Source organism: Asterias amurensis, chromosome 10 (genome assembly GCF_032118995.1).
Source record: "Asterias amurensis chromosome 10, ASM3211899v1".
NCBI lineage: Eukaryota > Metazoa > Echinodermata > Asteroidea > Forcipulatida > Asteriidae > Asterias > Asterias amurensis.
Window position 1 is genome coordinate 7,336,786 of NC_092657.1, and position 27,056 is coordinate 7,363,841.

At 38.9% G+C, this 27,056-nt stretch overlaps 1 protein-coding gene across 2 annotated transcripts in view; it reads left to right on the forward strand.

Moving 5' to 3' along the window:
• LOC139942520 (PAX-interacting protein 1-like) overlaps positions 1–26,310 on the forward strand; it is a 38,392-nt gene extending 12,082 nt beyond the window's left edge. Inside the window, exons 9-19 of one of the 2 annotated variants that reach the window (XM_071939336.1) lie at positions 2,090–2,211; positions 3,202–3,386; positions 6,418–6,461; positions 11,076–11,099; positions 14,371–14,456; positions 15,429–15,546; positions 16,971–17,139; positions 17,938–18,038; positions 19,100–19,310; positions 20,409–20,468; positions 26,177–26,310. In XM_071939336.1, the coding sequence (XP_071795437.1) occupies positions 2,090–2,211; positions 3,202–3,386; positions 6,418–6,461; positions 11,076–11,099; positions 14,371–14,456; positions 15,429–15,546; positions 16,971–17,139; positions 17,938–18,038; positions 19,100–19,310; positions 20,409–20,468; positions 26,177–26,199 (1,143 nt within the window). In that variant the 3' untranslated portion in view covers positions 26,200–26,310. The remainder of the gene's footprint in view (positions 1–2,089; positions 2,212–3,201; positions 3,387–6,417; positions 6,462–11,075; positions 11,100–14,370; positions 14,457–15,428; positions 15,547–16,970; positions 17,140–17,937; positions 18,039–19,099; positions 19,311–20,408; positions 20,469–26,176) is intronic. The other variant, XM_071939337.1, reaches the window with a different exon arrangement.
• Positions 26,311–27,056: the final 746 nt, after the last annotated feature.

The following is a 27,056-nucleotide window of genomic DNA, read 5'->3' on the forward strand; positions in this document are numbered from 1 at the left end:
TCATTAGTAACCATTTCCCAGTCATAAGTTACCCATTACAGCCCTCAGCCTGCAAGAAACAGGTCAGTATGGGGAACCATTTCCCAGTCATTAGTAACCATTTCCCAGTCAGTAGTTACCCGTTGCATCCCTCAGCCTGCAAGGAACAGGTCAGTATGGGGAATCATTTCCCAGTCATTAGTAACCATTTCCCAGTCATAAGTTACCCATTACAGCCCTCAGCCTGCAAGAAACAGGTCAGTATGGGGAACCATTTCCCAGTCAGTAGTAACCATTTCCCAGTCATAAGTTACTCATTACATCCCTCAGCCTGCAAGGAACAGGTCAGTATGGGGAACCATTTCCCAGTCATTAGTAACCATTTCCCAGTCAATAGTTACCCGTTGCATCCCTCAGCCTGCAAGGAATAGGTCAGTCTCGGTAACCATTTCCCAGTCAATAGTTAACCATTGCACCCTCAGCCTTCAAAGGAAAAGGTCAGTCATTAGTAACCATTACCTAGTCATTGGTAATCATTTCCCAGTCATTAGTTACCCATTGCACCCCAAGCCTGCAAGAAACAGGTCAGTCTTAAATAGTATCAGGAAGCCAACTTCATCTCACTGATCAGCAAATTCCCTCTCAGAAATAAGAGTGGGTTGTTTTTGAGGTCGCATTGCACTCACAATATGGAACTGAGAACAAAAGGTGTTCACTCATCATGAAATATTGACTAGGAAGCATTTCCTTCTACACATGTACATGGTTCTGGTCTTGAGTTTAAATGTATTATTTATTAATATTAGGATTCTATAGAGGAACAATCTGCTCTCAAGATAGTTTTCTATGGAAATGTGAATCATTGTGATGTGCTTTAAGCAAAATGAGTTATTTTTAACTTGTCTATACAATTGAAAAGATTACAATCTGTGCTTCAATGCTGTTAAAACCCAATGTTGATACCCTTGTGGTTCAAACGGATGAAACTATAACAAAAGGAGATTTAAGTCTTTTTTATTGGATGACCTTGCCACATGATCTGCTAATGCTATATTTTAACCCTTTTTGATGTTATTTATCAGGATGGAAGTTGCCAATAAAAAGCAAGATATATTTTGGCATTTAAATTTACCAAAAGTATTGTTTTTGAAAATTCCCCCCCCCTTGGTGGCCCGTTTAGTTTCTTCACAATGATATTTCCACAAACGACTCATTTAGCTTGATCGCATTACATATGGTTTCAGGTGATTTTTAACAAGTGAGGACCTCCTTGATTTTGTCAAAGTGAGAACCAGGAAATTTCAGAAAGCAATAAAACTCACCGCAAGACAAATTGTTGGATTACCATAGTGATTTGTATTGTGACATCACACTTTACTTAGCAACTACAATTGATTTGCAGTTAAGATCAATCTTAGGTCTTTGTGAAATCAGCCCCAGGAGAAGTCCTGGATTGACTGAGTCAAGACACACACTATGTTTATTTTGTATCTGACATTAAAATACATTCATAAATACCTCAGACAGTTTCGCTATTTCTATTGGTGGAGAGCGTGTCACGTGGGTGTGTATAAACCTTTGTTTATGACCAGTAAAAAGTGTTGAGACATGGGCGTGACATGCGAGCTTGCACCTGTGATTATAAGACAGTTTCTTCATTCCTATTGGTCGAGAGCAACGGCTGAAACAGTTGTGCCATATCACGCGATACGCCTGACACGCACAGCATTCCCTTATAAGGAGTTGTTTGCCCGATCGGGCCGAGGGCCTTACCATTTCATAGCTGGAGGGGTGTTGTGTTGAAAGAAATCATTGAAAAATTATAATTTTTGCATTTATTTTACTTATTGACCAAAAAGTGTTGTTGGTTTTTTTACCGAAAAGGTATTTATGAATAGGAATCAAAGTGTGTTAAATCGATTTTCAACTAGTGGTTTAAACCCGCTGAGGCCTGGTTCTTAATAATTTACCTTAACTTCGTCTCGGTAAAATTATCAACAACCAGACCTCGTTGGGATTAAACCACTAGTTGAAAACCTCTTCACCACACATTGATTCCCTTATTGTTGACTATTTACATGTATTGGGTTGTTGTTTCTTGTTGTTTCAGGTTATTTCCATGTCTGGGTTTGAAGGCAGTGAGCGAAACGATGTCAAGACATTAATGGAACTCTTAGGAGCTAAGTATACAGGCTACTTCACCAGAGCAAATACACTCCTCATATGTAATAGGTAGAAACTTCAGCCTTGTTTTTCATTAACTAGTATTTAACTTTATTTAATCCCATCTTATAGACATGGTTTAACATCAAGGGTTAGTTATTCAGGATACATAGAAGTTAATAAAAACAGGTACAATCAATAGCAATTGATACATTTTTTATTTTAAACAAAATTAACTAGAATTGAACTTGATCCTTTAACCACCAGGTTAATGTGCCAGCACTCTACCAACTGAGCTACCTAACCCTAATGTACCCTAATTTTGTCAATAACTTTGTTCAGGGTGTCAGAAGTAACTGGAACTTTGGTTTTTATATTTCTATGAAGCAAATTGTAACCACTGCAACAATTATAATAAACAAATTGTTTTATACTGGTTTGTGAAATACCGACATGATTCCATCAACTCTTTAAGTGGGTCCCTTTTCTATTGTTTGTGTCCGTCCAGCGGGGAAGTGTGCTGCTTTTCATGTGCACTTCTGTGTAGTGAATACTGAATGTTGTTGTACTACTTTTTGTCTGTCTGAAATCTATTTTTCTTTAATGAAGAGTGTTAACAATTTCCATACCAAGTAATTAATTTCAACAAGACTTTCATAAATTTGTAACGGAATATTGTTTTACCTTCCTATAATGGACAAAGTGCAGTTTTGAGACACATTAGACTTTGATATTATAAGTGGAATACAGAAAATATAGTGCTTCTGCGTGCCATATCCAACGAGGCCGAGTTGGATATGGGACGCAAATGCGCTATATTTTCCGTATTTCCACGAGCGCGCGTGTGATAACGTATTTATCTTCAAGCAAACTTGGCGAGTGATATAGAACACACAAGACGCAGGTAGTGATATAAGCCGAGCAATATAGGTTTTTATCACCACTCCTTTCTGCAAATCTGATTGGAGGATTAGCGCGTACTTGAAGATAATATTATTTATTACTATTATATACTTACGTGGATTGATTTTCTTATTTGTAATAATTTGATATTTTCAGGATGGAAGGCGCTAAGTATGAGAAAGCTCAAGAATGGCGTATACCTATTGTTAATGTACAATGGTTGAGTGACTTGGTCCTTGGTAACTATGAAACCATTCGTAACTTCAACTCACAGAGGTATCAGATGTATGATCAATTAGATCCATTCAAGATTGATCGCTACGGCCAAACTAACCTCATGGGTGAGTTGTCACTTTTTAATGTAGTTTCATATCAGGGTCTTATTTGTCTGTCATTGATCGCTACGGCCAAACTAACCTTATGGGTGAGTAGTTTCATATCGGGGTCTTATTTGTCTGTATTGATCGCTACGGCCAAACTAACCTTATGGGTGAGTAGTTTCATATCAGGGTCTTATTTGTCTGTCATTGATCGCTACGGCCAAACTAACCTTATGGGTGAGTAGTTTCATATCACGGTCTTATTTGTCTGTCATTGATCGCTACGGCCAAACTAACCTTATGGGTGAGTAGTTTCATATCGGGGTCTTATTTGTCTCTCATTGATCGCTACGGCCAAACTAACCTTATGGGTGAGTAGTTTCATATCGGGGTCTTATTTGTCTGTCATTGATCGCTACGGCCAAACTAACCTTATGGGTGAGTAGTTTCATATCGGGGTCTTATTTGTCTCTCATTGATCGCTACGGCCAAACTAACCTTATGGGTGAGTAGTTTCATATCAGGGTCTTATTTGTCTGTCATTGATCGCTAAACTAACCTCATGGGCGAGTTGTCACTTTTTAATGTAGTTTCATATCAGGGTCTTATTTGTCTGTCATTGATCGCTACGGCCAAACTAACCTTATGGGTGAGTAGTTTCATATCGGGGTCTTATTTGTCTCTCATTGATCGCTACGATCAAACTATACCTTATGGGTGAGTAGTTTCATATCGGGGTCTTATTTGTCTCTCATTGATCGCTACGGCCAAACTAACCTTATGAGTGAGTAGTTTCATATCAGGGTCTTATTTGTCTGTCATTGATCGCTAAACTAACCTCATGGGCGAGTTGTCACTTTTTAATGTAGTTTCATATCAGGGTCTTATTTGTCTGTCATTGATCGCTACGGCCAAACTAACCTTATGGGTGAGTAGTTTCATATCGGGGTCTTATTTGTCTCTCATTGATCGCTACGGCCAAACTACCTTATGGGTGAGTAGTTTCATATCGGGGTCTTATTTGTCTCTCATTGATCTCTACGGCCAAACTATACCTTATGGGTGAGTAGTTTCATATCGGGGTCTTATTTGTCTCTCATTGATCGCTACGGCCAAACTATACCTTATGGGTGAGTAGTTTCATATGGGGGTCTTATTTGTCTCTCATTGATCGCTACGGCCAAACTATACCTTATGGGTGAGTAGTTTCATATCGGGGTCTTATTTGTCTCTCATTGATGTGATCAGGTTGGTGTAGTGGGTGTCTTGCCTCGCATTCCACCTCTGGGACCCAGTTCGAACCTCGGACCCCGGTTCGAACCTCGGACCCCGGTTCGAACCTCACCGGGGGAACTATGTGGATTGGGTTTCAGTCCCTACTTGACTGCATGGGTTTTCCCTGGAAAAATTCTCTGGGGTTTTCATCTCACTTCTAAAACTGAAATTACTTAATCATCTGCACTTCTGGTTTGGTTCTTATAATAGCGTTGAGAATATTTATCGAGATCCAGCTGTGTCCTTGTCAAGTGGTTTAGTGCATTGGATTCTGGTTCTAGTGGAAAAGTGGTTTAGTGCATTGGATTCTGGTTCTAGTGGATAAGTGGTTTAGTGCATTGGATTCTGGTTCTAGTGGATAAGTGGTTTAGTGCATTGGATTCTGGTTCTAGTGGATAAGTGGTTTAGTGCATTGGATTCTGGTTCTAGTGGATAAGTGGTTTAGTGCATTGGATTCTGGTTCTAGTGGATAAGTGGTTTAGTGCATTGGATTCTGGTTCTAGTGGATAAGTGGTTTAGTGCATTGGATTCTGGTTCTAGTGGATAAGTGGTTTAGTGCATTGGATTCTGGTTCTAGTGGATAAGTGGTTTAGTGCATTGGATTCTGGTTCTAGTGGATAAGTCATCAGAGTGTGGGTTCAAATTATAACATCTGAACTTGGAGAAACTGAACAAGAAATAAAGGGAGACAAAAGAGGGATAGATAAACTTAGAACATATAGGGGCATTGCCTGGCAATAGGCAGCTCAGTGATATAATGAAATGGCTAGAAAGACGAAGCATTGAATCTGTTTCTATCCAGGATGTACAAACAAATGCAGCAGCCCCGCAACAACACTCTAGCTAACTCATGATAACATGTGTTTGCATGAGTGCAGTCATATGTTTATAAAATTATTTTTTGGATAGAGTTTAAAGACAACTTTCGGATCATGTAGCCAAGAACTAGTTTGCTGAACATTTTAGAGATTTGTTATTGAAATGTATATTTATAATTATTCGGAAAAAAGTAGACTGTAGATCTTGTTTAGAACCATCGTAGGGGTGCAGCTGCATTACAGTCCTAATTCACATAAGCAGCTGATACAAGATCCATAATTCATGTCAACCTAGATGTGGAATGTGTGCTGCATCAAAGTGTGGTTCAAACTTAAATAATATACTTCTTAAATAATACAGAGTTATTTGAGCAAGGATATAATTTCAAATGTTTATCCTTGCATGTTTACCCTACACTAATGAGATCAAGAACAACTGGACATCCAGTTTTTGTCAAGTACAAAGCCAAGGTGTTCGTGAGTGGTGTTATCAATTATGATTTAATGAAACTACGATGACATTTGACCTTATCAACCCAATGTGGGGCTCAGGAGTAAGATTTTTTGTCCAATATAAAAAGCTTCAATTTCCAGTTGTATTACAATGTATGCAACATGACATTTACATACATTAATAAGATCAACAACAATGACTGTTTAAAAGTAAACTATCGTCTTCTAAGTTCTATTGACCCATTCACAACATGCAGCACACTTACATGCGCCGATCCTGTCCACCATTTTGGGGATCAAAATGTACACAAAGGAATTGACTCCCAAAATGGCTGAGCTGATAGATGTAGTCCTGCCTGTGTCAAAGGGTTATGATATAGGTCATGCATTTTGTAAAGAAGTCGTAGCACTTTGTGATACCAGGCCCAGGTTGGTGCTGTGTTCAAAGGTACTGTATATAAAGTATACAATTTGTTTATGTAGATTCTTGTATTTATTGTACACAGAACCTTGGACAGTGCCATTGAAGATCTCACATGCAGCCAAGAAGGTAAGCCTACATGTACATACTACAATGCTGCATTGTGATTGCTGTTGTTGTTGTTGACAAACATTGTAAAGCATGCTATTGAAGATGAGTCATGACACTATGTAGTAGTTAGCAGCATGTGCACAGTTCATAAGATTGTATAATACTTGGGGACATACATACAGCAGTTTGAATCTTATTAAGTCCTTTTCACACTGTCCAAAATCTCAGGGTTGTAGCTGGTTCCGAACCAGAGATTTTGTTCAACCCGTTTCACAATGTAAAAATTTAAATCCGCCTCTGATCTTGGTAGCATGCTCTAATAACTGGAGAGAAATCAACCCAGGCAGGGACTAGGGTTGATAATCCCAATCCCAATCAAAATTGCATTTTTTTTTAAACGGTTGACGCATTAGCCGGTTCACGTATAAAGACTAGTGTGAATGTTGCTTATCTCTGATCCGTGTCGAAAAGAAGCGAGGCTGAACTGCAGAGGACCCGGGTAGGTTTCAACACGGTTCGAAATGGAGGTAGGGAGAAAAGGCCTTTAGCTGTGTATATTCACCTTGATTCAACATGAGCATGGACAAAAGTTACAACAACAAAACTTATCATTTCCATGGTTTTTGTGTGTACTGGATAAAACTTCGAAAAATTAAGTTTATTCCAATAGGAGACTTTGGAACGTTACATGGCAGCAGACATACCAGGTCAATTTCCATTGTTCACGTAGTACTCAGCACGCGCACATAAATTGAGAACAATGAATTTACCCGGTTAGTTTGCTGCCACCTACATGTAGCGTCCCAAACGTCCCCCATTGGTTTGACCAACACTACTGTACGGTAAATGTTGTGAGTTTGCAAAGAGTGTGGAATGTTGTGCGTTTGAATCCTAGCCATTGTGCCTTGCCATGTATTCTCACAGGAACTATAATGTACTGTTGTGTGTTGGTCGATGCTGGGCAAAACCATCAAATATTTGTTCCTTATTCTTGATGCATGTTTAACCTGAAAGTGCATCGCAAACAGTTTTTACATTAGGCCATCATACGTACTTCATTTTCCTTTGAGAATGAATTGAGGCACAAAGCCATATCAAAGAAATCCAATTCTGGAATCATTTATCTATATGTAATACACTTACTGTGCATGGGCAGGAAACAAAAATCTAACTAATACTCATCCATAGGTCCCCTTTAAAAATGAATACATGTAGAAAGCAATCTTACACCTTTCAGAAAGGCGCAACAGAGTCTTCTAGATTGGGAGTGACTCTAGGTCGACCCAAATCAATTTTGGAATCAGACGGGCAAACTTAACATAACAATTGCATTGGCTCGGCTTATGAAACATTTGAGGTCTGAAACCAAGGTGGTCAAGAATCATTGCGAATGACTGCTCCTAACTGTTTCTGATGTCAAACTTGTCATGAATTTGGTTCAGCCGGACTCTGGAGCGCCTGTCTGAAACAGGTGTAGTCTCATATCGTCTGCTATTATTCAATTAGATGCACATTTGAGAGGTACTCCATCACACATTGTAGAATCCTCATTGCTTGTAGTGTGATAATAATAATAAATGAAACCAGCTCTTATACAGTGCAAATCCCAAAAAATGATGTCCATGATGTGTAGATTGTCATACTACAGGTTTCTTGATGTCATTGTTGATTCTACCAAATGTTTGTATTCAGGTTGCTTTCCTAACTAGAGCATGTAAAAACTAGTAGTAGTGTGACATCAAACAATGGCGATTGATCATACATTTTATCTTCCATTACGCATTAATCCACCAATCAGATGCTCGAACTGGAGGCGGGATAAAAACGCATATTCTACTTCCTCTGTTTGATATCCTACTTCCTCTGTTTTTATTGCACAGTGCGTATTTCACGCATCCGTATAGGGACCGTCTGCGTCCCATATCCAACTCGGCCTTCGGTCTCGTTAGACATGGGACGCAGAAGCGCTATATTTTTCCGTATTCTACTCGTGCTTGTGTGATAACTTATAATATATTGCCCAGGATACCCTATTGGTTAAACTGCTTGAATTGTATACATGTATAGTGCAAACTCAGCTGCACACTGTTTGTGTGCAATAGTCAAGCACTAGAATGGCTGTAGTGATGTATGCATACATGTGTTGTGTACGTGAACCATTACCAATAGTAGTTTACCCTTAGGCGCCTTGTCAAAACCTCCAAGCCGTTCCATTCCGCGTGCATTCTGCGGGAGTCCGCGGATTTTTGTAACAAAAGAACCCGTAGCAATCGGGCAGGTCCACAGCCACGACGGCTCATTTACATGTCAATAAACATGAATATTCCGAGGGCTCCGCGGAGCGACCGGTCGGCCATTGTAAGGTCCAGCTTATTAGCTGACCGGCGGAACCGCGGAGGAACGTAAGTGGTTAACAATGGTTTTACCTTAATTTGCAGATTAAAAAGCAAAGTAAGGGTGGATGTGTAACTAAAATCCATTTCCTCCAATGTGTGATTTTTATGACTTGGTTGGGCCTACATAACCAAAACATGAATGTCAAAAATGGTTTTCTTTCCCGGCTTCGACTGACAAAAGTTCCAGGCTCTGTGCAAACTCCGTTCCAAGTGGGTCAGAGTCTCCAGGGGACAATTTTAACTGTTATTAGTTCTTACTTTCCAAGCAGAAACATTAGTTTCTTATTGATAAAAACCCAAGTCACCGTCACCAATAAACAAGTCCACACACCTGGTGCGACTGTGTCCATGTCAAAACAACCAGATGGTCTGGTTCGTCAAATGTCTGAGGGGAGGAAAGCCGCAGTCTCAGAAACACGTGTTTCTACTGGCTGTTGAATTTCCATATAGCGCGTAACACATGTTTTCATTGGTCGATTTTGCCCTACTGCCAGAGCAGCATGTAACGGTATTCAACATCACGAAAGAAAACATTAGTAGTCGGCGGCGGTGATTTCTTATTAATTTAGCATCGTTTTGTTTGCGGGAAAATTGATTAGTGTGAATGGTTTCAAGTTAAAAATCAATATTTTTGTATCAAACATAAATGTTGCAAATTATGCTTCGCAAATTGGATCGCAACATTTGCGATGCACTTTTTAGAATTGCATAGCAAATCATCAAAATTGCATCGCAAATTGCGATGTGATACAGGCGAAATCGTTCCCTGATTTATGAAGTGCGCGATTATCACATGCGCTGGAGGGTCGGCTGGCACACACCAATGCATGGTGTACATGTAATTGTCTTGTTGGTGCGGCCTGTCCGCTTCCGGGCTGATAGTATTCGTGAGTAGAAAATGTATTATTCTGGGAGAGCATGGCCGGTCCGCGTCCAAGCCGCTGATATTCATGACCTGAAAATACAAACTTGTTTATTCATGAAACTTATTGTTATACCAACAATTGCGCCCGGTGTGGATAGCTCATTGACTTCGCTTCAACGCACATGGCCGTTCTTCCGCGGACTGTCCGAGGTCCTTAGCAACGGCGGTATTTGCTGTCCAGTCCGCGGACTCTCCGCGGAGGAACGCTCGGGAGGTTTTGACAAGGCGCCTTATAAACAGTAGTTTACACCACCCTTACCAACAGTAGTACATGTAGTTTACCCTTATAAACAGTAGTTTATGCTTACCCAGTAGTTTACCCTTAACAGTGATACCCTTAACCCTTTCTTTAAAGGCAGTGGACACCATTGGTAATTACTCAAAATAATTGTTAGCATAAAACTTTACTTGGTAACGAGTAATAGGGAGCTGTTGATAGTATAATACACTGTGAGAAACGGCTCCCTCTGAAGTAATGTAGTTATCGAGAAAGAAGTAATTTTCCACGAACTTCATTTTGAGACCTCAGATTGAGAATTTGAAGTCTCGAAATCAAGCATCTGAAAGCACACAACTTGGTGTGACAAGTGTGTTTTTTCTTTCATTATTATCTTGCAACTTCTACTTTCAACTTTTTTTGAAGTTGTTATAAAAATTGTGGTACATTTAAAAATTGGTTTTTCCCTATAGATAAGGTCGTAAGTTGATCTTAGTTTGTTCTCTGTTGCTGTATTATCACGCAGGATTGTTTGTCAGTGAAAACATCAAACAGCTTTTATTTCCAGCAGCAAGTATTATGCTGTGATTTTATTTGTGGTGTTTTGTAATATACCTCAAAGTATTTTTTACATGTAGTATAATACTTTTTTTTCCCAGCAATTTACATACAAAATTCACAATATAAAAATACAATGCAAAAGTTAAACAGCTTAAGGTTAAGGCAAACATGACTCTCACAATCTTTGGCCTGAATCTCAAGAGGGATCTGAGTCACATAAAACATTTACATGTTACCATGGTTATCATGGCTATTGTTTGTTACCATGGTTATTGTTTAATCTTATTATCAGGTAACAATGAAACATTGTTAGAAAGTGAAGGCATAGCACATCCAGTCTGGGCTATATGTAACCTTTTAGCATGGTCTTGAAAGACTAAACCAAAAAGCAACATAATAATTAGTTGCATCTATAAACACTTGTCAATTGTTTGTTGTTGTGTCTTATAATCTTAGCATGAATAAAATGTTATTTGATTTGGAGATGTAGCTATTTTTTTATTTTAACTATGCATTTTTATTTTCATTCTCAGTTGTGCAAGGCAATGCTTGGCAAGGTACAGTGTAATTTGAATGTTTCACTAATGTTCACAACTTACTCATTATAACCCATCCACATTATTGTCACCACTACTGATATAATATAATGGTATGTGTTTACAAAGTACATGTACAACCTCGTTATTACATGACGTGTGAGAGAGATTTAGTTGATAGCTTGGTATACCTCTTTATAATCTACCTTTGTATGCCAAAATAACACTCTAAGAATAACTATCAATATAAATAGTAGACTTGCAGGTACAACCATGGGTAAAATCTCTTTTGAGGGAGTGTTTAATAATACACTACATGTAGTTGGTACATGTGAAATGAATGATGCAACACACACTCTAAACAAAGATTCTGTCATAAGCACTGCTCCAAAAATGGCAGAAAGAAAACCCAGACTGCACCAAAATAACATTGCTCAATCGGCCGTATTGAATAACCCCTTTTTTGCTATGAAAGTCGCCATCTTCTAGGTCAAACTGTATGCGTGTCCAAACGTGTTCGTCAATGAAGCACGCAACATTCCCAGTTTGTTTTCTACGGCACATGCAAGCTCAAACCCACGCGCACAGAGGCCATCTTGTAGGGCAGATATTTGAACGGTGACGTCATATTCAATACGGTCTATTGTCAAGTGATGGTGTTGCTTTCAAGCAACCTCTGAACTGGCCTCATAGCAACCACTGAATGAGCCCTTTAGCAACCACTGAACTAGCCTCATAGCAACCACTGAACTAGCCTCATAGCAACCACTGAACTGGCCTCATAGCAACCACTGAACTGGCCTCATAGCAACCACTGAATGAGCCCTTTAGCAACTGATGAACTGGCTTTCAATTGAACCAGATGTAGCTATTTTTTATTTGAACTATGCATTTTTGTGCATCCACTAGAACTAGTCCTTATAATTAATTTGAACAAAAGGGGTCTGTTAAAAAGACATACGAGGAATATTCCTTGCTTTGCTTTTGGGTGGTAAAGGTAATAGAAACATTTTGGTTTTAGTCTCAACTATTTGAGGTGCGACTAGTCAAGTAGTAAATTTCAGTTGTAGGCCAGGCCTAGTTTACACCCTTAACCAGGGCATTGTATGGGAAGACTAACACACTGACCATTCTCTAATACTATCATATGATTACCTTTCATTGCTATTTCTATACATGTCTGATCTTCGATAGTTTCAAAAGATGCTGTGTACTGTAGCTCAAATTAGATACAAATATATGTAACATGGTTTGAGGGTGAACTGTCTATATTCCCCCCATGTTTTTTTTGTGTTACTATACTCCATCTAAACTTAAATGATTGTTAAATAGCCATCTTGGATTGTGTTCACCGCCATGTGTCACGTCAAGTGGTGTCCGCTCCCTGCTGATTTGATGCATCCTTGGGTCAATTTCTGGGTTCCCGTGGGTTAGGGGTATGTATTGTTTCATTCCTGTTAAGCGCCTTTTGTGATTTCAACGTCAAAGCACAACAGTGAAGTTACTTTGGGGGGGGGGGGGTTCTGGGTTGTTTCATAAACCTGTCAGGCGGCCCTTTGTGATGTCACAGTGGAAGCAAAGAACAGTGCACAGGATCACCATGGGGAACAGAGGCACGGCGGAGGAGGTAGCACGTGGGACAGGGAGAGGAAGGGGCACACAGTTGTGCGCCTGTGGGAAGGGGGCGACGGGGGAACGGCATAAAATGACTAGAAAAAACTTGCGGGGCTGGGGAAAATAATATGAAAAGGATTAAAGAGAAGGCACTATTGATGATATGGGACAGGAAAATAATAAACTGGTGAACGGGGAAACAGTTTGGTACTGAACTTAACAAAATTAACAATAACAAATTTCATCACCAACATGTTGGAATAGTTTCTAATCTTGTTCTTAGTTACATGTACATATACAATGTAGGTTCATGTGTAGCGAAATTTGTCTGACCAATTATGGGCAGTTCTGTTTTCCACCACCTCCCTGTATATTAAGTTCAACTTCAGTTCCAAATCAGCCCGAGAACTATCCCTTTATAGACTTCTCTACTCCTACTGTTTACTGCTGTACAAGCTCAGTGGGCACTACAGTACAGACAGTGTAATCTAGAAGAGCCAGTAATAGCTGAAACTAGGACAGGTTGCAGAGGCACTACAGGGCGGGCTGGAGGAATGGAATGTAATTCAATTCAATTGAGTTTCATAACAAATGCCAGGCCTGAAATTGGTCGTAGATCACAGAGACCATGGTTTTTATTGCCCCTGGTATTTGCCATGGTGCCCCTTCAAATATTATCCTTAGACTTTGAGATTTTCCAATGGAAGTGGTTAGTGCCCTTTGCAAAATGTATATGGCCTTGCCTTCCCAAAGATTAAATGCCTGGCCTGAAATGGGAGACATCCTACATGTATACAGAGCCAGTATATCAAAAGGTGCCAAGATTAAATCCAATAAGCTGTAAAACTCCTTGTAGGTTTTAACAAACCATCGTTATTGGGCAAAGAGTTAACTGTGTGTTGTTGTAGATACTCTCAGTCCAGTCCATCTCATACATGTACTTAAGGAACGGTCTTCAAAATACTTTTACACTGGAATTGCAGTTGACACAATTTTGTTGACACTAAGGCAATACAAGATTTGATTTGATATTGTTTCATCAACTTGGCTAAACCTACATGTAGATCAGTAGTCACATTATTAATTTAAATAATTTGTAATATATGGCACAATAATTGCATTGGTTACAAAATGATGCAGAGTGTTAAATCTTTCAGACTGAGTACAGTGTTTCCACGTATACACAGCAGGTGGTAAAGGTCAATGAATTGGCACTAGATCAATGAAACCTGATTGTACCATATACACTCATGGATATCAACTGTATCTTACGGAACAAGTTCCAGCGATTTGAACTACACTGTAGCAACACTTTCTTGACTATGATGGATTAAAATAATATTAGCTTATGACCGAACCAAGTCATCTGCAATGACATTATTTATACAAGATGGGTCGTGTAGGGTAATGGCCTCAAAATTACTTTTTATTTATACCACAGGTCATTGTGGTTTATATGTAACGAAACACCATTTCTTATTTTAAGACATTGTGTCCATTGATACAAACAAAATGGCATGTAGGTCTTGCTTTGACTCATAATAATCCTTCTATCTCATTGTTTAACAAGCTTCTTGAATAATCACAGATTGGCATACATGTAAGTACATTGTCAGGGTTTACCAGAGTATAATGATCAATTGAACGTTGCTGACTCATTTTTTATTTATTTTTATAGAAGTTTCTGTCTAACCTTGGGCAGAAGGCAGGGCAGATCATGAAGCGTAAATGTGAGCAAGGAGTTCCCATCGCCAAGAAGCAAAGGTTGTACAAATGTTTATACATTGTAGTAAAGCTCAATGACGTGTTATAGGCCTCTTTTAGTAATAATGAAATGACCAGTAAAAACAATGTTACAAAATGTTATTACTCTTCATTCCACCTTCAATTCTTATTATTTTATTTATCATATATTTCTGGTAATGAAACTGAGGATACCTCATATCACTGTAGTAGCTGGCAAGCCTGGGCAAACCTGTGTACAAGGTGATTGCTAATTTGCGATGTGAACCAGAAACACAGGGTATAACCCTTGATCTTCCACTATAAGTGTTCTGTGTTATTTTACTTGTACATGTACTACCAATCCTAGTACATGAGACCTATGGCTTCATGTCCCATTCGTAGGACAAAGCATTTATGGTAAAGTATCTTGGTTATTAAAGATACAAGTGTCACGACCGGGACTTGAAGCCAAACCCTGGCAAACAGAAACACCAGTTCATGAGTCCGCTGCTCTTATCCGCTCGGCCACGACACTCCACTTAGCGTAAGGATGGAGACCATCACCAATGGGAATAGAATCTAGTAAGATGTGTACATGTATGGATACAATGTAGATGTGATGTCAAAGGGTGTCATGGCTGAGTGGTTTAAGAGCATTGATTTTAAGTTCTGGTGGCTAAGTCATTGGAGTGTGGAATCAAGTCCCTGTCATGGCACTTGTGTCCTTGAGAAAGATGCTTTACTATAACTGCTTCTCTTCACACAGCTGGGTATAAATGGGTACCTGTGAGGGTAGCGGTTAATATTGTGTTTGAAAAAACATTCAGAGCGCCACGGCAGCTCAGGGCTGTATACTCCCCAGGGAGCTGAGAAAGATTAAAGGAATGTTATTAGCCCAATGACCAAGGCACGTATTCAAAATGCATTAACTTGTTTTTGTGAAATGCACATTATAAGAACTACATGTAGTTATTATGTGATGTAACAGTTTACACAATTTTGTGTCGATAGGAAAGGCAGTATGAGTGCTGATGACTGGGAAGGATCACCACGTATTCTGGATCCAGATAAGATCCCATATGTCATGTTTACAGGCATTGATAACCGGCTCATTCCTGAATTAGTCAAGGTAAGAACAAGTTTAAATATGCCTCAATACTCATAACATTACATAGAGACAAATCAGACACCAAATTGATCAGTTACACTATTGGTTCTGGAATCAAGTTGATCACACCTGAAGGCCTCCTGTAGACTTGTTTAATATTCACATAGCAGCACGCAAGGGTTACAGGGTGCTGTTTTGCAATGTGTACCAGAAAACACCAGGGCAAACCTCCTTCTCTTAATGATAAGTGTAACTGGGTTCTAATGTGAATTACACAACACACTGGACCTACAGCTTTACATTCAAAGGATGAAGTTATAATGGTTAAGTGTCTTGCTTTGGACACAAATGTCAAGATCGTACTCTGCTGATCAGAAGCAGCAGAGCTTGAGTGCAGTCTCCTTGACTGCTGAATGCAGTTGACTGATGCAGTATAGTTTACTTCATAAGTCCGTTATTCTGGATATTTTTTTCCAAAAGATTCTGTTAAACCAAATTTGGAACTAAACTTTATTTAAACTCAAATGTAGACTGCAGTTAAAATACTAATCTGCATAAACTTTTCCGCAGATATGTTTGGTGGATACAACGAGCAAGAAAAACAGTTGATCCAAAGTTTAAAGTCCATTTTCATTACTTTCCTGGTTTTCATTTCATATTTTTATCTTGAGGATTTATTCAAAGGCGAGCAAAACTTCCATATTTTTAGGCCTATGGGAGCCACAATATGTGATCCGTAGTATTTTGAACTAGGCTAGGCCTGGGCGCTTCGTGGAATTTATTTGACTAGTTGTGCCTCAATTAGTCACGACTTTGACACGACCAATTTTTTATTTCCAAGATGCAGTGTGGCAAATGTTTGGCAGTGTCATGGCCGAGCGGTTAAGAGCACCGGATTCAAGCACTGGTGTTTGATCAGCAGGGTGTGGGTTCGGATCCCGGTCGTGACACTTGCTACATTAAATTGGGGAGGTAGTGCTTTCTGCTCTACCGGCCAGGCTTCGAATTGATGATACCCAAGCCTACATTCGTATGGACTGTGAAAGGGGTAACTCTGTTTCAGCCCTAGGAGTAGGTGGCAATGGCCTCTGGAAAAAAATAATTGTAGCCCACACCTTGAAGTGGCCTTCAGGCCTTGTGTGTCAGGCGACTTGCATAAAAAAGGATTAGAAAAGATAAAAAGGATTATGTCACTGATGTCTGATTGTGATTCGTAAGTAAAATATGTTGTAGTGAATAGTCCTGAACGACACAATTGATTCACATAGCAGAAAGTCGCGACTATTTTTGTAGTACTCACAGCGGCATGATTAACCAATATTTTTTTTAAAAGGTTGCCACGACTCAACCAAGCAATCAGTAGTCGCGACTACGACATTATTACACCAGTCACCCATCCCAGGCTTATTTAGACTGACATTAAACTGAATGTTTTGCATCTTCAGAAACTTGAGAAGCTTGGTGGACATGTAACAGACTGTATTGGAGCGTGTACTCATCTGGTCTCTAGTAAAGTGACTCGTACTGTCAAGTTCCTGAGTGGTGTATCTGTCTGTAGATTCATTGTGACTCCAATGTGGATTGAGGAGAGCTATAAAAGTAGATGGTTTCTGGGTAAGTATGGCGGCTTACACATCCATAAAGCAACATCATGGCACAATGCCAGGTGAAATCAGTAAGCTATGGGGTCCAATTCACAAAGAGTTAGGACTAGTCCTAACTTAGGAGTAGTCCTAGGAGATATTAAAAACTAAAAGCTGAACCTAAGTTAGGACGAGTTACTCACCATAACTCGAGATAAAACTAGTATTAACTTTTTGTGAAATCCACCCCTGGTTTATCAACATCATGGCACAATGCCAGGTGAAATAGACCAGGGTCCAATGACATGTGACACGCTAGTTTGGCTGGGCATAGTTTTGTTATGCTTAGCTGCTTTTTGTGCTTTAGCAGCTCTTTAAAATTGGGCCGTGTAAGCTGTGGTAAAATCACATTACAAGAATTGAACAAGTTACTAATGTTATTTGAGCTGCATTCACTTTCCAGTAGATAGAGTCCAAATAAAAGAAGACAAATATTGAAGTCTCTTCATTTCATTGACGTGCTATTAAAGTCTCCTTTCTTGTTTTTACCCTTTCAAGCAAGACTTGTAACAATTTGGTTAACACTTAGAACATGAGTTTTTGGTTAGTCAAAAGATCAAATTCCTAGCAGATTACACATCCATATACCAACATCATGGCACAAAATTTGTTGCGTTTTGATTGAATAGCATGGGAGTTCAGGAATGAACTTAAAACATTCACTGTACAAAAATGTACAGACCCATATACCTGTTTCTGGATATTTACAAATTGCGCATGTTACATATTCTTTAGATGTTGATGATTTTAACTCGTTGATGTGATACAGATGAGGCTAACTTTACATTGAGTGATCCAGACGCAGAGAAGATATTCCTATTCAAGTTGAAGGAATCTATGGCACGAGCAAGTCAACGTAAACTACTCAAGGTAATTTTGAAATCCCCAGCCGTGACACTTGTGTTCTCAATCAATTCCTACATGCTTATTCCATGTCAATAAGCCATTTGTGAGTTAGATTTGAATAATGTCTAGTACAATGACTTGCTTAGTCACAATGTACTGCTTACATTTGAATTCAACAGACCATAGAGTCAGATGCTATGTCATATGAATCAGGGCAAGCCTTTGCAAAACAACCTCCAGATGAGCAGACCCTGATACCATTGTGCCAAACGCATCCATTCAGAATTGTGTACGGGTGTTCACCATCTCTAACATAATTACACAAAATTCTGCCCCCGAATCATGCGACTTAGCAACTGTCTCCATAGTCTGAGGGATTCAAATTTAGGTGGTAACGTGTGATAAAGCACGTTATTGTACCAGACAATATTCAAATCGAATACGCAAATGGCTTATTGCACCTGTCAAAGTAGTTAAGGTGATTTGTTGGGTCCTCAAGTATCATTTTCTGAACTTGACAGTATTTCAGACAAAACAATTCTCTCTAGGTTTGGAATGTAATAGACCGATCCATTAAGCTCCGTCCCATTGCGTATTGACCATCCACAATGCAAAAAAGATCCGACAAATAAAGGCTGACATGCGTGCGCGTATGTTTGGCGCGCGTCAGAGTTGTGCAGAAAGGCAATGGATGGGCTCATGTGTTCTTGCTCACACGTGCGTCGTGGGCGGAGCCGAATGGATCTGTCTATTGTTTTCCCCACAAATTGACCGCACCTGTATTTTGCATTTGACAATGTTTGATCATGCTTTTTACTTCATCATCAGCGTTAAAAGGCTGAGTCTCCCAGTGTAAGATGAAGCCCTCCTCATTAATTGTCCCTGTCCTTGATTGCCAATCCATTATTCTTGTTGTCCATGTATTGTCATTTCTTCGGGCAGTGGGTCCAGCCCTTCTCCATTTTTATTATGATGTCTCTTACTCTAGTTGTCCTTTTGTATTTCTGTGCATTTTAATCCTTGTCTCTACCTGAGTTATGTATCTCTCCATTGCTCTTGACTCACTTACTTTTTATATTTGTCAGGATGTGACATTGTACTTAACTCCTGGTGTGCAGCCGGGTCCTACATTAATAAGAGATATAATAGAGACAGCAGGTGGACGTCTTCTTACATCCAGACCATCTCTTACTAAGATCAGTGCTATGCAGAGCACGATGGGTGCATCTGCATTCGTTGTCATCAGCTGTGAAAATGATTTACCTTGGTGCAGAGATTTCTTCCGTCATAAAATTGGTAAATACTTCCAGTTAGTAATCAATCTAGTCAATGGCTTCATGGTAAAGGATTTCGGTACTTTTTGTAACACAAAACACAGTGTCCACAGGCAACACCGTTTTAAGATAATGATAGTAGAAAGCGTACCTTAAAATATTAGTTGCTGAGGTACATGTACTGTAGTTTTTGAGAAATGAGTAAAACAATGTCATGAAAATACGTTTTTACATGCTAAAATGATTTTCGTCTCATGATCACTGAGACGAAAATTATTTTCATGACATTGTTTTACTCATTTCTCCAAAAATACAGCACCTCAGCAAGTAATATTTTCAGGGAAGATTTCTACCATCATTATCTTCAAACTGTAAGTTTAATGTAAACCTGTGGACATTGTGTTTTTTGTCCTACAAAAATTTACATTAAATTTACACCGTTTTAAGATAATGATTGTAGAAAGCGTACCTTAAAGGTGCTGTAGTTTTAAAAAGTACATAGCCCCTTTAAAAACTGTTATTTAATAGTTGGTGAGAAGTTTAATTTCAAGTGAAAAAGGTGTTTAGTCACTGCCTGGCCACTTAGGCCTTTGAAAGCTACTGCTTTGATAGTCTGGTAACTCTACTGATTAATAATGCGGTTTGATTTCAGATGTTCATAATGCAGAATTTATATTGACTGACTGATTAATAATGCGGTTTGATTTCAGATGTTCATAATGCAGAATTTATATTGACTGACTGTTTAATAATGCTGTTTGATTTCAGATGTTCATAATGCAGAACTTATATTGACTGACTGTTTAATAAAGCGGTTTGATTTCAGATGTTCATAATGCAGAATTTATATTGACTGACTGTTTAATAATGCGGTTTGATTTCAGATGTTCATAATGCAGAATTTATATTGACTGACTGTTTAATAATGCGGTTTGATTTCAGATGTTCATAATGCAGAATTTATATTGACTGACTGTTTAATAATGCGGTTTGATTTCAGATGTTCATAATGCAGAATTTATATTGACTGACTGTTTAATAATGCTGTTTGCATGATTTCAGATGTTCATAATGCAGAATTTATACTGACTGACTGTTTAAAAATGCGGTTTGATTTCAGATGTTCATAATGCAGAGTTTATATTGACTGGTGTACTCAGACAGCAGCTTGACTTCACTTCATATCCTTTTTCAATTTGGCTTCCTTAAACAAAATATACAAACTCATCGCACTAAGGTTTTTCTTACAGCTCAGTTTGAAACATCAATTATACAAGGTTCAAAGTTCAAGGTTCAGAAGTGTATCAAACTTCAATTGCACCTTTCAATGTTGTTTCTAAAATGTTGTACTATTTTAGATGTTTACATTGACATTTCAATTATCATTTCAAAAACAATTATTAAAAATATTGTCAGTTTTGTCGAACTGACCTTCATGAAAGACTCAACTGGTACAGAGTCTTCATTTTGGTTCCGCCCATTCACACCGATGTGTGTTTAGCACTGTATGTATACTCAGTACTTACTACATCGATGTGTGTTTAGCACTGTATGTATACTCAGTACTTACTACATCGATGTGTGTTTAGCACTGTATGTATACTCAGTACTTACTACATCGATGTGTGTTTAGCACTGTATGTATACTCAGTACTTACTTACATCGATGTGTGTTTAGCACTGTATGTATACTCAGTACTTACTTACATCGATGTGTGTTTAGCACTGTATGTATACTCAGTACTTACTTACATCGATGTGTGTTTAGCACTGTATGTATACTCAGTACTTACTTACATCGATGTGTGTTTAGCACTGTATGTATACTCAGTACTTACTTACATCGATGTGTGTTTAGCGTTGTATGTATACTCAGTACTTACTTACATCGATGTGTGTTTAGCACTGTATGTATACTCAGTACTTACTTACATCGATGTGTGTTTAGCGTTGTATGTATACTCAGTACTTACTTACATCGATGTGTGTTTAGCACTGTATGTATACTCAGTACTTACTTACATCGATGTGTGTTTAGCACTGTATGTATACTCAGTACTTACTTACATCGATGTGTGTTTAGCACTGTATGTATACTCAGTACTTACTTACACCGATGTGTGTTTAGCACTGTATGTATACTCAGTACTTACTTACATCGATGTGTGTTTAGCACTGTATGTATACTCAGTACTTACTTACATCGATGTGTGTTTAGCACTGTATGTATACTCAGTACTTACTTACATCGATGTGTGTTTAGCACTGTATGTATACTCAGTACTTACTTACATCGATGTGTGTTTAGCACTGTATGTATACTCAGTACTTACTTACATCGATGTGTGTTTAGCACTGTATGTATACTCAGTACTTACTTACATCGATGTGTGTTTAGCACTGTATGTATACTCAGTACTTACTTACATCGATGTGTGTTTAGCACTGTATGTATACTCAGTACTTACTTACATCGATGTGTGTTTAGCACTGTATGTATACTCAGTACTTACTTACATCGATGTGTGTTTAGCACTGTATGTATACTCAGTACTTACTTACATCGATGTGTGTTTAGCACTGTATGTATACTCAGTACTTACTTACATCGATGTGTGTTTAGCACTGTATGTATACTCAGTACTTACTTACATCGATGTGTGTTTAGCACTGTATGTATACTCAGTACTTACTTACATCGATGTGTGTTTAGCACTGTATGTATACTCAGTACTTACTTACATCGATGTGTGTTTAGCACTGTATGTATACTCAGTACTTACTTACATCGATGTGTGTTTAGCACTGTATGTATACTCAGTACTTACTTACATCGATGTGTGTTTAGCACTGTATGTATACTCAGTACTTACTTACATCGATGTGTGTTTAGCACTGTATGTATACTCAGTACTTACTTACATGTACATCGATGTGTGTTTAGCACTGTATGTATACTCAGTACTTACTTACATCGATGTGTGTTTAGCACTGTATGTATACTCAGTACTTACTTACATCGATGTGTGTTTAGCACTGTATGTATACTCAGTACTTACTTACATCGATGTGTGTTTAGCACTGTATGTATACTCAGTACTTACTTACATCGATGTGTGTTTAGCACTGTATGTATACTCAGTACTTACTTACATCGATGTGTGTTTAGCACTGTATGTATACTCAGTACTTACTTACATCGATGTGTGTTTAGCACTGTATGTATACTCAGTACTTACTTACATCGATGTGTGTTTAGCACTGTATGTATACTCAGTACTTACTTACATCGATGTGTGTTTAGCGTTGTATGTATACTCAGTACTTACTTACATCGATGTGTGTTTAGCACTGTATGTATACTCAGTACTTACTTACATCGATGTGTGTTTAGCACTGTATGTATACTCAGTACTTACTTACATCGATGTGTGTTTAGCACTGTATGTATACTCAGTACTTACTTACATCGATGTGTGTTTAGCACTGTATGTATACTCAGTACTTAATTACATCGATGTGTGTTTAGCACTGTATGTATACTCAGTACTTACTTACATCGATGTGTGTTTAGCGTTGTATGTATACTCAGTACTTACTTACATCGATGTGTGTTTAGCACTGTATGTATACTCAGTACTTACTTACATCGATGTGTGTTTAGCACTGTATGTATACTCAGTACTTACTTACATCGATGTGTGTTTAGCACTGTATGTATACTCAGTACTTAATTACATCGATGTGTGTTTAGCACTGTATGTATACTCAGTACTTACTTACATCGATGTGTGTTTAGCGTTGTATGTATACTCAGTACTTACTTACATCGATGTGTGTTTAGCACTGTATGTATACTCAGTACTTACTTACATCGATGTGTGTTTAGCACTCTATGTATACTCAGTACTTACTTACATCGATGTGTGTTTAGCACTGTATGTATACTCAGTACTTAATTACATCGATGTGTGTTTAGCACTGTATGTATACTCAGTACTTACTTACATCGATGTGTGTTTAGCGTTGTATGTATACTCAGTACTTACTTACATCGATGTGTGTTTAGCACTGTATGTATACTCAGTACTTACTTACATCGATGTGTGTTTAGCACTGTATGTATACTCAGTACTTACTTACATCGATGTGTGTTTAGCACTGTATGTATACTCAGTACTTACTTACATCGATGTGTGTTTAGCACTGTATGTATACTCAGTACTTACTTACATCGATGTGTGTTTAGCACTGTATGTATACTCAGTACTTACTTACATCGATGTGTGTTTAGCACTGTATGTATACTCAGTACTTACTTACATCGATGTGTGTTTAGCACTGTATGTATACTCAGTACTTACTTACATCGATGTGTGTTTAGCACTGTATGTATACTCAGTACTTACTTATATCGATGTGTGTTTAGCACTGTATGTATACTCAGTACTTACTTACATCGATGTGTGTTTAGCGTTGTATGTATACTCAGTACTTACTTACATCGATGTGTGTTTAGCACTGTATGTATACTCAGTACTTACTTACATGTACATCGATGTGTGTTTAGCACTGTATGTATACTCAGTACTTACTACATCGATGTGTGTTTAGCACTGTATGTATACTCAGTACTTACTTACATCGATGTGTGTTTAGCACTGTATGTATACTCAGTACTTACTTACATCGATGTGTGTTTAGCACTGTATGTATACTCAGTACTTACTTACATCGATGTGTGTTTAGCACTGTATGTATACTCAGTACTTCCTACATCGATGTGTGTTTAGCACTGTATGTATACTCGGTACTTACCAGAGCCCTGTGAACAATCTCGGGCATATTACTTGGGTGGGATTTGAACCCATGACCCTCACCAAGATCGTCCGGTAGCTAGTGGCAGTTTGAATCCTATGTTTAAGCAGTGGGTACCGCATCGATTTAATAGATGTTAAAATTACATTGGGGATTAAAGAATATTCATGATCCATCACACTACACGTATGGTAGATTTCCAGAGCATTGGCAAATTGCAGTGAGTTCCTATTTTAACCCCCAAAATCACTATTTTTAAATTTGAAAAACTTGAAAATCGCCGTTAAAACCATGGAGAAACTAACACAATCCCGTCTGGTATCGTCAGCAATCGCGCGCGAATCACAACGCATGCACCCGGTCTTACTAATAGACCCTTCCCATGAAATATGTAAATTGCACACAGCGCGTGCGCACTAACATTTTTGTTGGCAGAATGAGGGAAAATCGCGCTGTTTTGTACACGGCTAATGGCTGCGTGACGCAGACGCGATTGCACGTCTGCTTAGTGCACAACTCTATGGCATTTGCCAACTAATAGGGTCTGTATGCATGCGTAAATGTTAACGTAATTAGCATATTTCATGGGAAGGGTCCATTGCCGTCTACTCGCCATCAACTCGCTTGTGTCAGTCAATTCGCCGTCAACTCTCAACCACGCAGATATGGCAGGCATGGAAAAGTTTTAGTCTTGACCCAAGACGGCACCGATCAATTTACACGTAGCACAGTACATAATACACCATGCAGTACCGATCATTGACAACTTGGGTCAAGACTATTCCAAATGCAGAAAAGCGCCCTCTGTTGTCGTGTTGTACAAGCCTGTGACAATGCCAAATGGCAGCCGACTGCTCTGCAGAGAGATAATTTTTTTCACAAGCAAAAAAAATCCTAAATTTTTATACTGAAATGTTACCTAAAACTTATGAAACTTCTCCTTAAGCTAAAACATTAAAGTTCTATGCCTCTTTTGTGGATTTTAAAAACAAATTTGAGGAGTTGACGAGTTAACGGCAAGGAAGTATTTAGGTAGGACCCTACCAGCCTACATAATATCTGTACATGATTTCTACCTCCGCGCTATTTCCAAGTGTGCGTTGCTGACCGAATATTTTTATTGCAAAATAAGTTTTTTATACAACCGATCTTCAAATCACAAACCCATGCAAATGGCTGTTGACGAAAAAAAGGTATTATTAAGGGCAGAAATTAGCGGGTAAGATCGTCCCCCCCCCCCCCCAAATTTTTTTTTTGTGCGACCCAAAGTTTGTTTGACCCCCAAACTAGATTCCGTACGTTCACCTCCACAACAAATCAGTCCAGGTTTGTCCCTATTTCTGGCTGCGAGGTTGGGGTGGTTTACTGCATTAAGTGTCCAAAACGTCGCCACAAAATTTTTCAGATTTTTTTAAACACCTGCATCTGCACCTTGCATCTCTGATTGTGGCAACGAAGCTCCAAAAAGTTAGGCAAATAATGGAATCTGTTGTTAAATACAGTACCTCGTTTAATTGGTTACCTCGTTAAACATGTGCATATGCACATTATGTGACCAGTAAAACTTAGACTGATTGGTGAAAGTGTGTTTAGTGAAACTAGACACACCCCCTTCAGCTCAATCCATCTCGTATTGACCTCCCCTCGGCGACTATTAATGGCAACTAGTGTTAAAGTCGCAACTATCGTTCGATAAGTCGAGTCGCGACTACATGATTAATTGTGCCGCCTCAGCTACTACAAAAATAGTTGCGACTTCCTGGTTGGTGAACCAATTGTGTCGCTCATGACTATTCACGAAAACAATTTACTTTCGAAATACAATCAGACATCAGTGACACAGTCCTTCAATCCTTTCAGCATGAGTTTTACTAATTGAGCCTGCGGAAAACAATGTGCCGCAATGCATCTTTGGAATTACAATCTTAATCACAACTAGTGTCGAACTCGCAACTATTTTAGGCGCGACTAGTCGAGATTTAAATTTCACTAGTCACCCAAGCTTAATCATGACCTGCCATAAGCTAATTGATGTAATGAATGGCAACAGCTTTCCTTAACTCCTACTTACATATAAGTTTTCACCTCCATGAAGCGACCAGCTGAAGATTGCTTTATTGCGGTGATGGAATCCCATCCAGGCATTCAACTCTGTATCCACACCTCAGTCTAACCAACAAGTCATTGACTATATTGTGAGGAGGGAGTGCTAGTTACTTCTGATATTCAAGTATTGTCACATCCAGCGTCACGATCTGTGTCACATTACAACCAGCATCCCATTACATAAAGTGTCATCTTACTTCCAGTGTAACATTGCAACCAGTGCCACACTGTATTAAGTGTCACATTGCATCGAGTGTCACACTGATCCAGTGTCACATTACAACCAGCATCCCATAACACAAAGTGTCATCTTACTTCCAGTGTAACATTGCAACCAGTGCCACACTGTATAAGGTGTCACATTGCATCGAGTGTCACATTGCATCGAGTGTCACACTGATCCAGTGTCGCATTACAACCAGCATCCCATAACACAAAGTGTCATCTTACTTCCAGTGTAACATTGCAACCAGTGCCACACTGTATAAGGTGTCACATTGCATCGAGTGTCACATTGCATCGAGTGTCACACTGATCCAGTGTCGCATTACAACCAGCATCCCATTACACAAAGTGTCATCTTACTTCCAGTGAAACATTGCAACCAGTGCCACACTGTATTAAGTGTCACATTGCATCGAGTGTCACACTGCTTCCAGTGTCACAATCCATCCATTGTCACTCTGCACAGAGTGTAACATTGCAACAAGTGTCACACTGCTTCCAGTGTCACTCTGCATCCATTGTCACACTGCATTAAGTGTCACCCTGCATCCAGTGTCACACTGCATCTACTGTCACACTGCATCTACTGTCACACTGCATCACGTGTAACTATGCATCA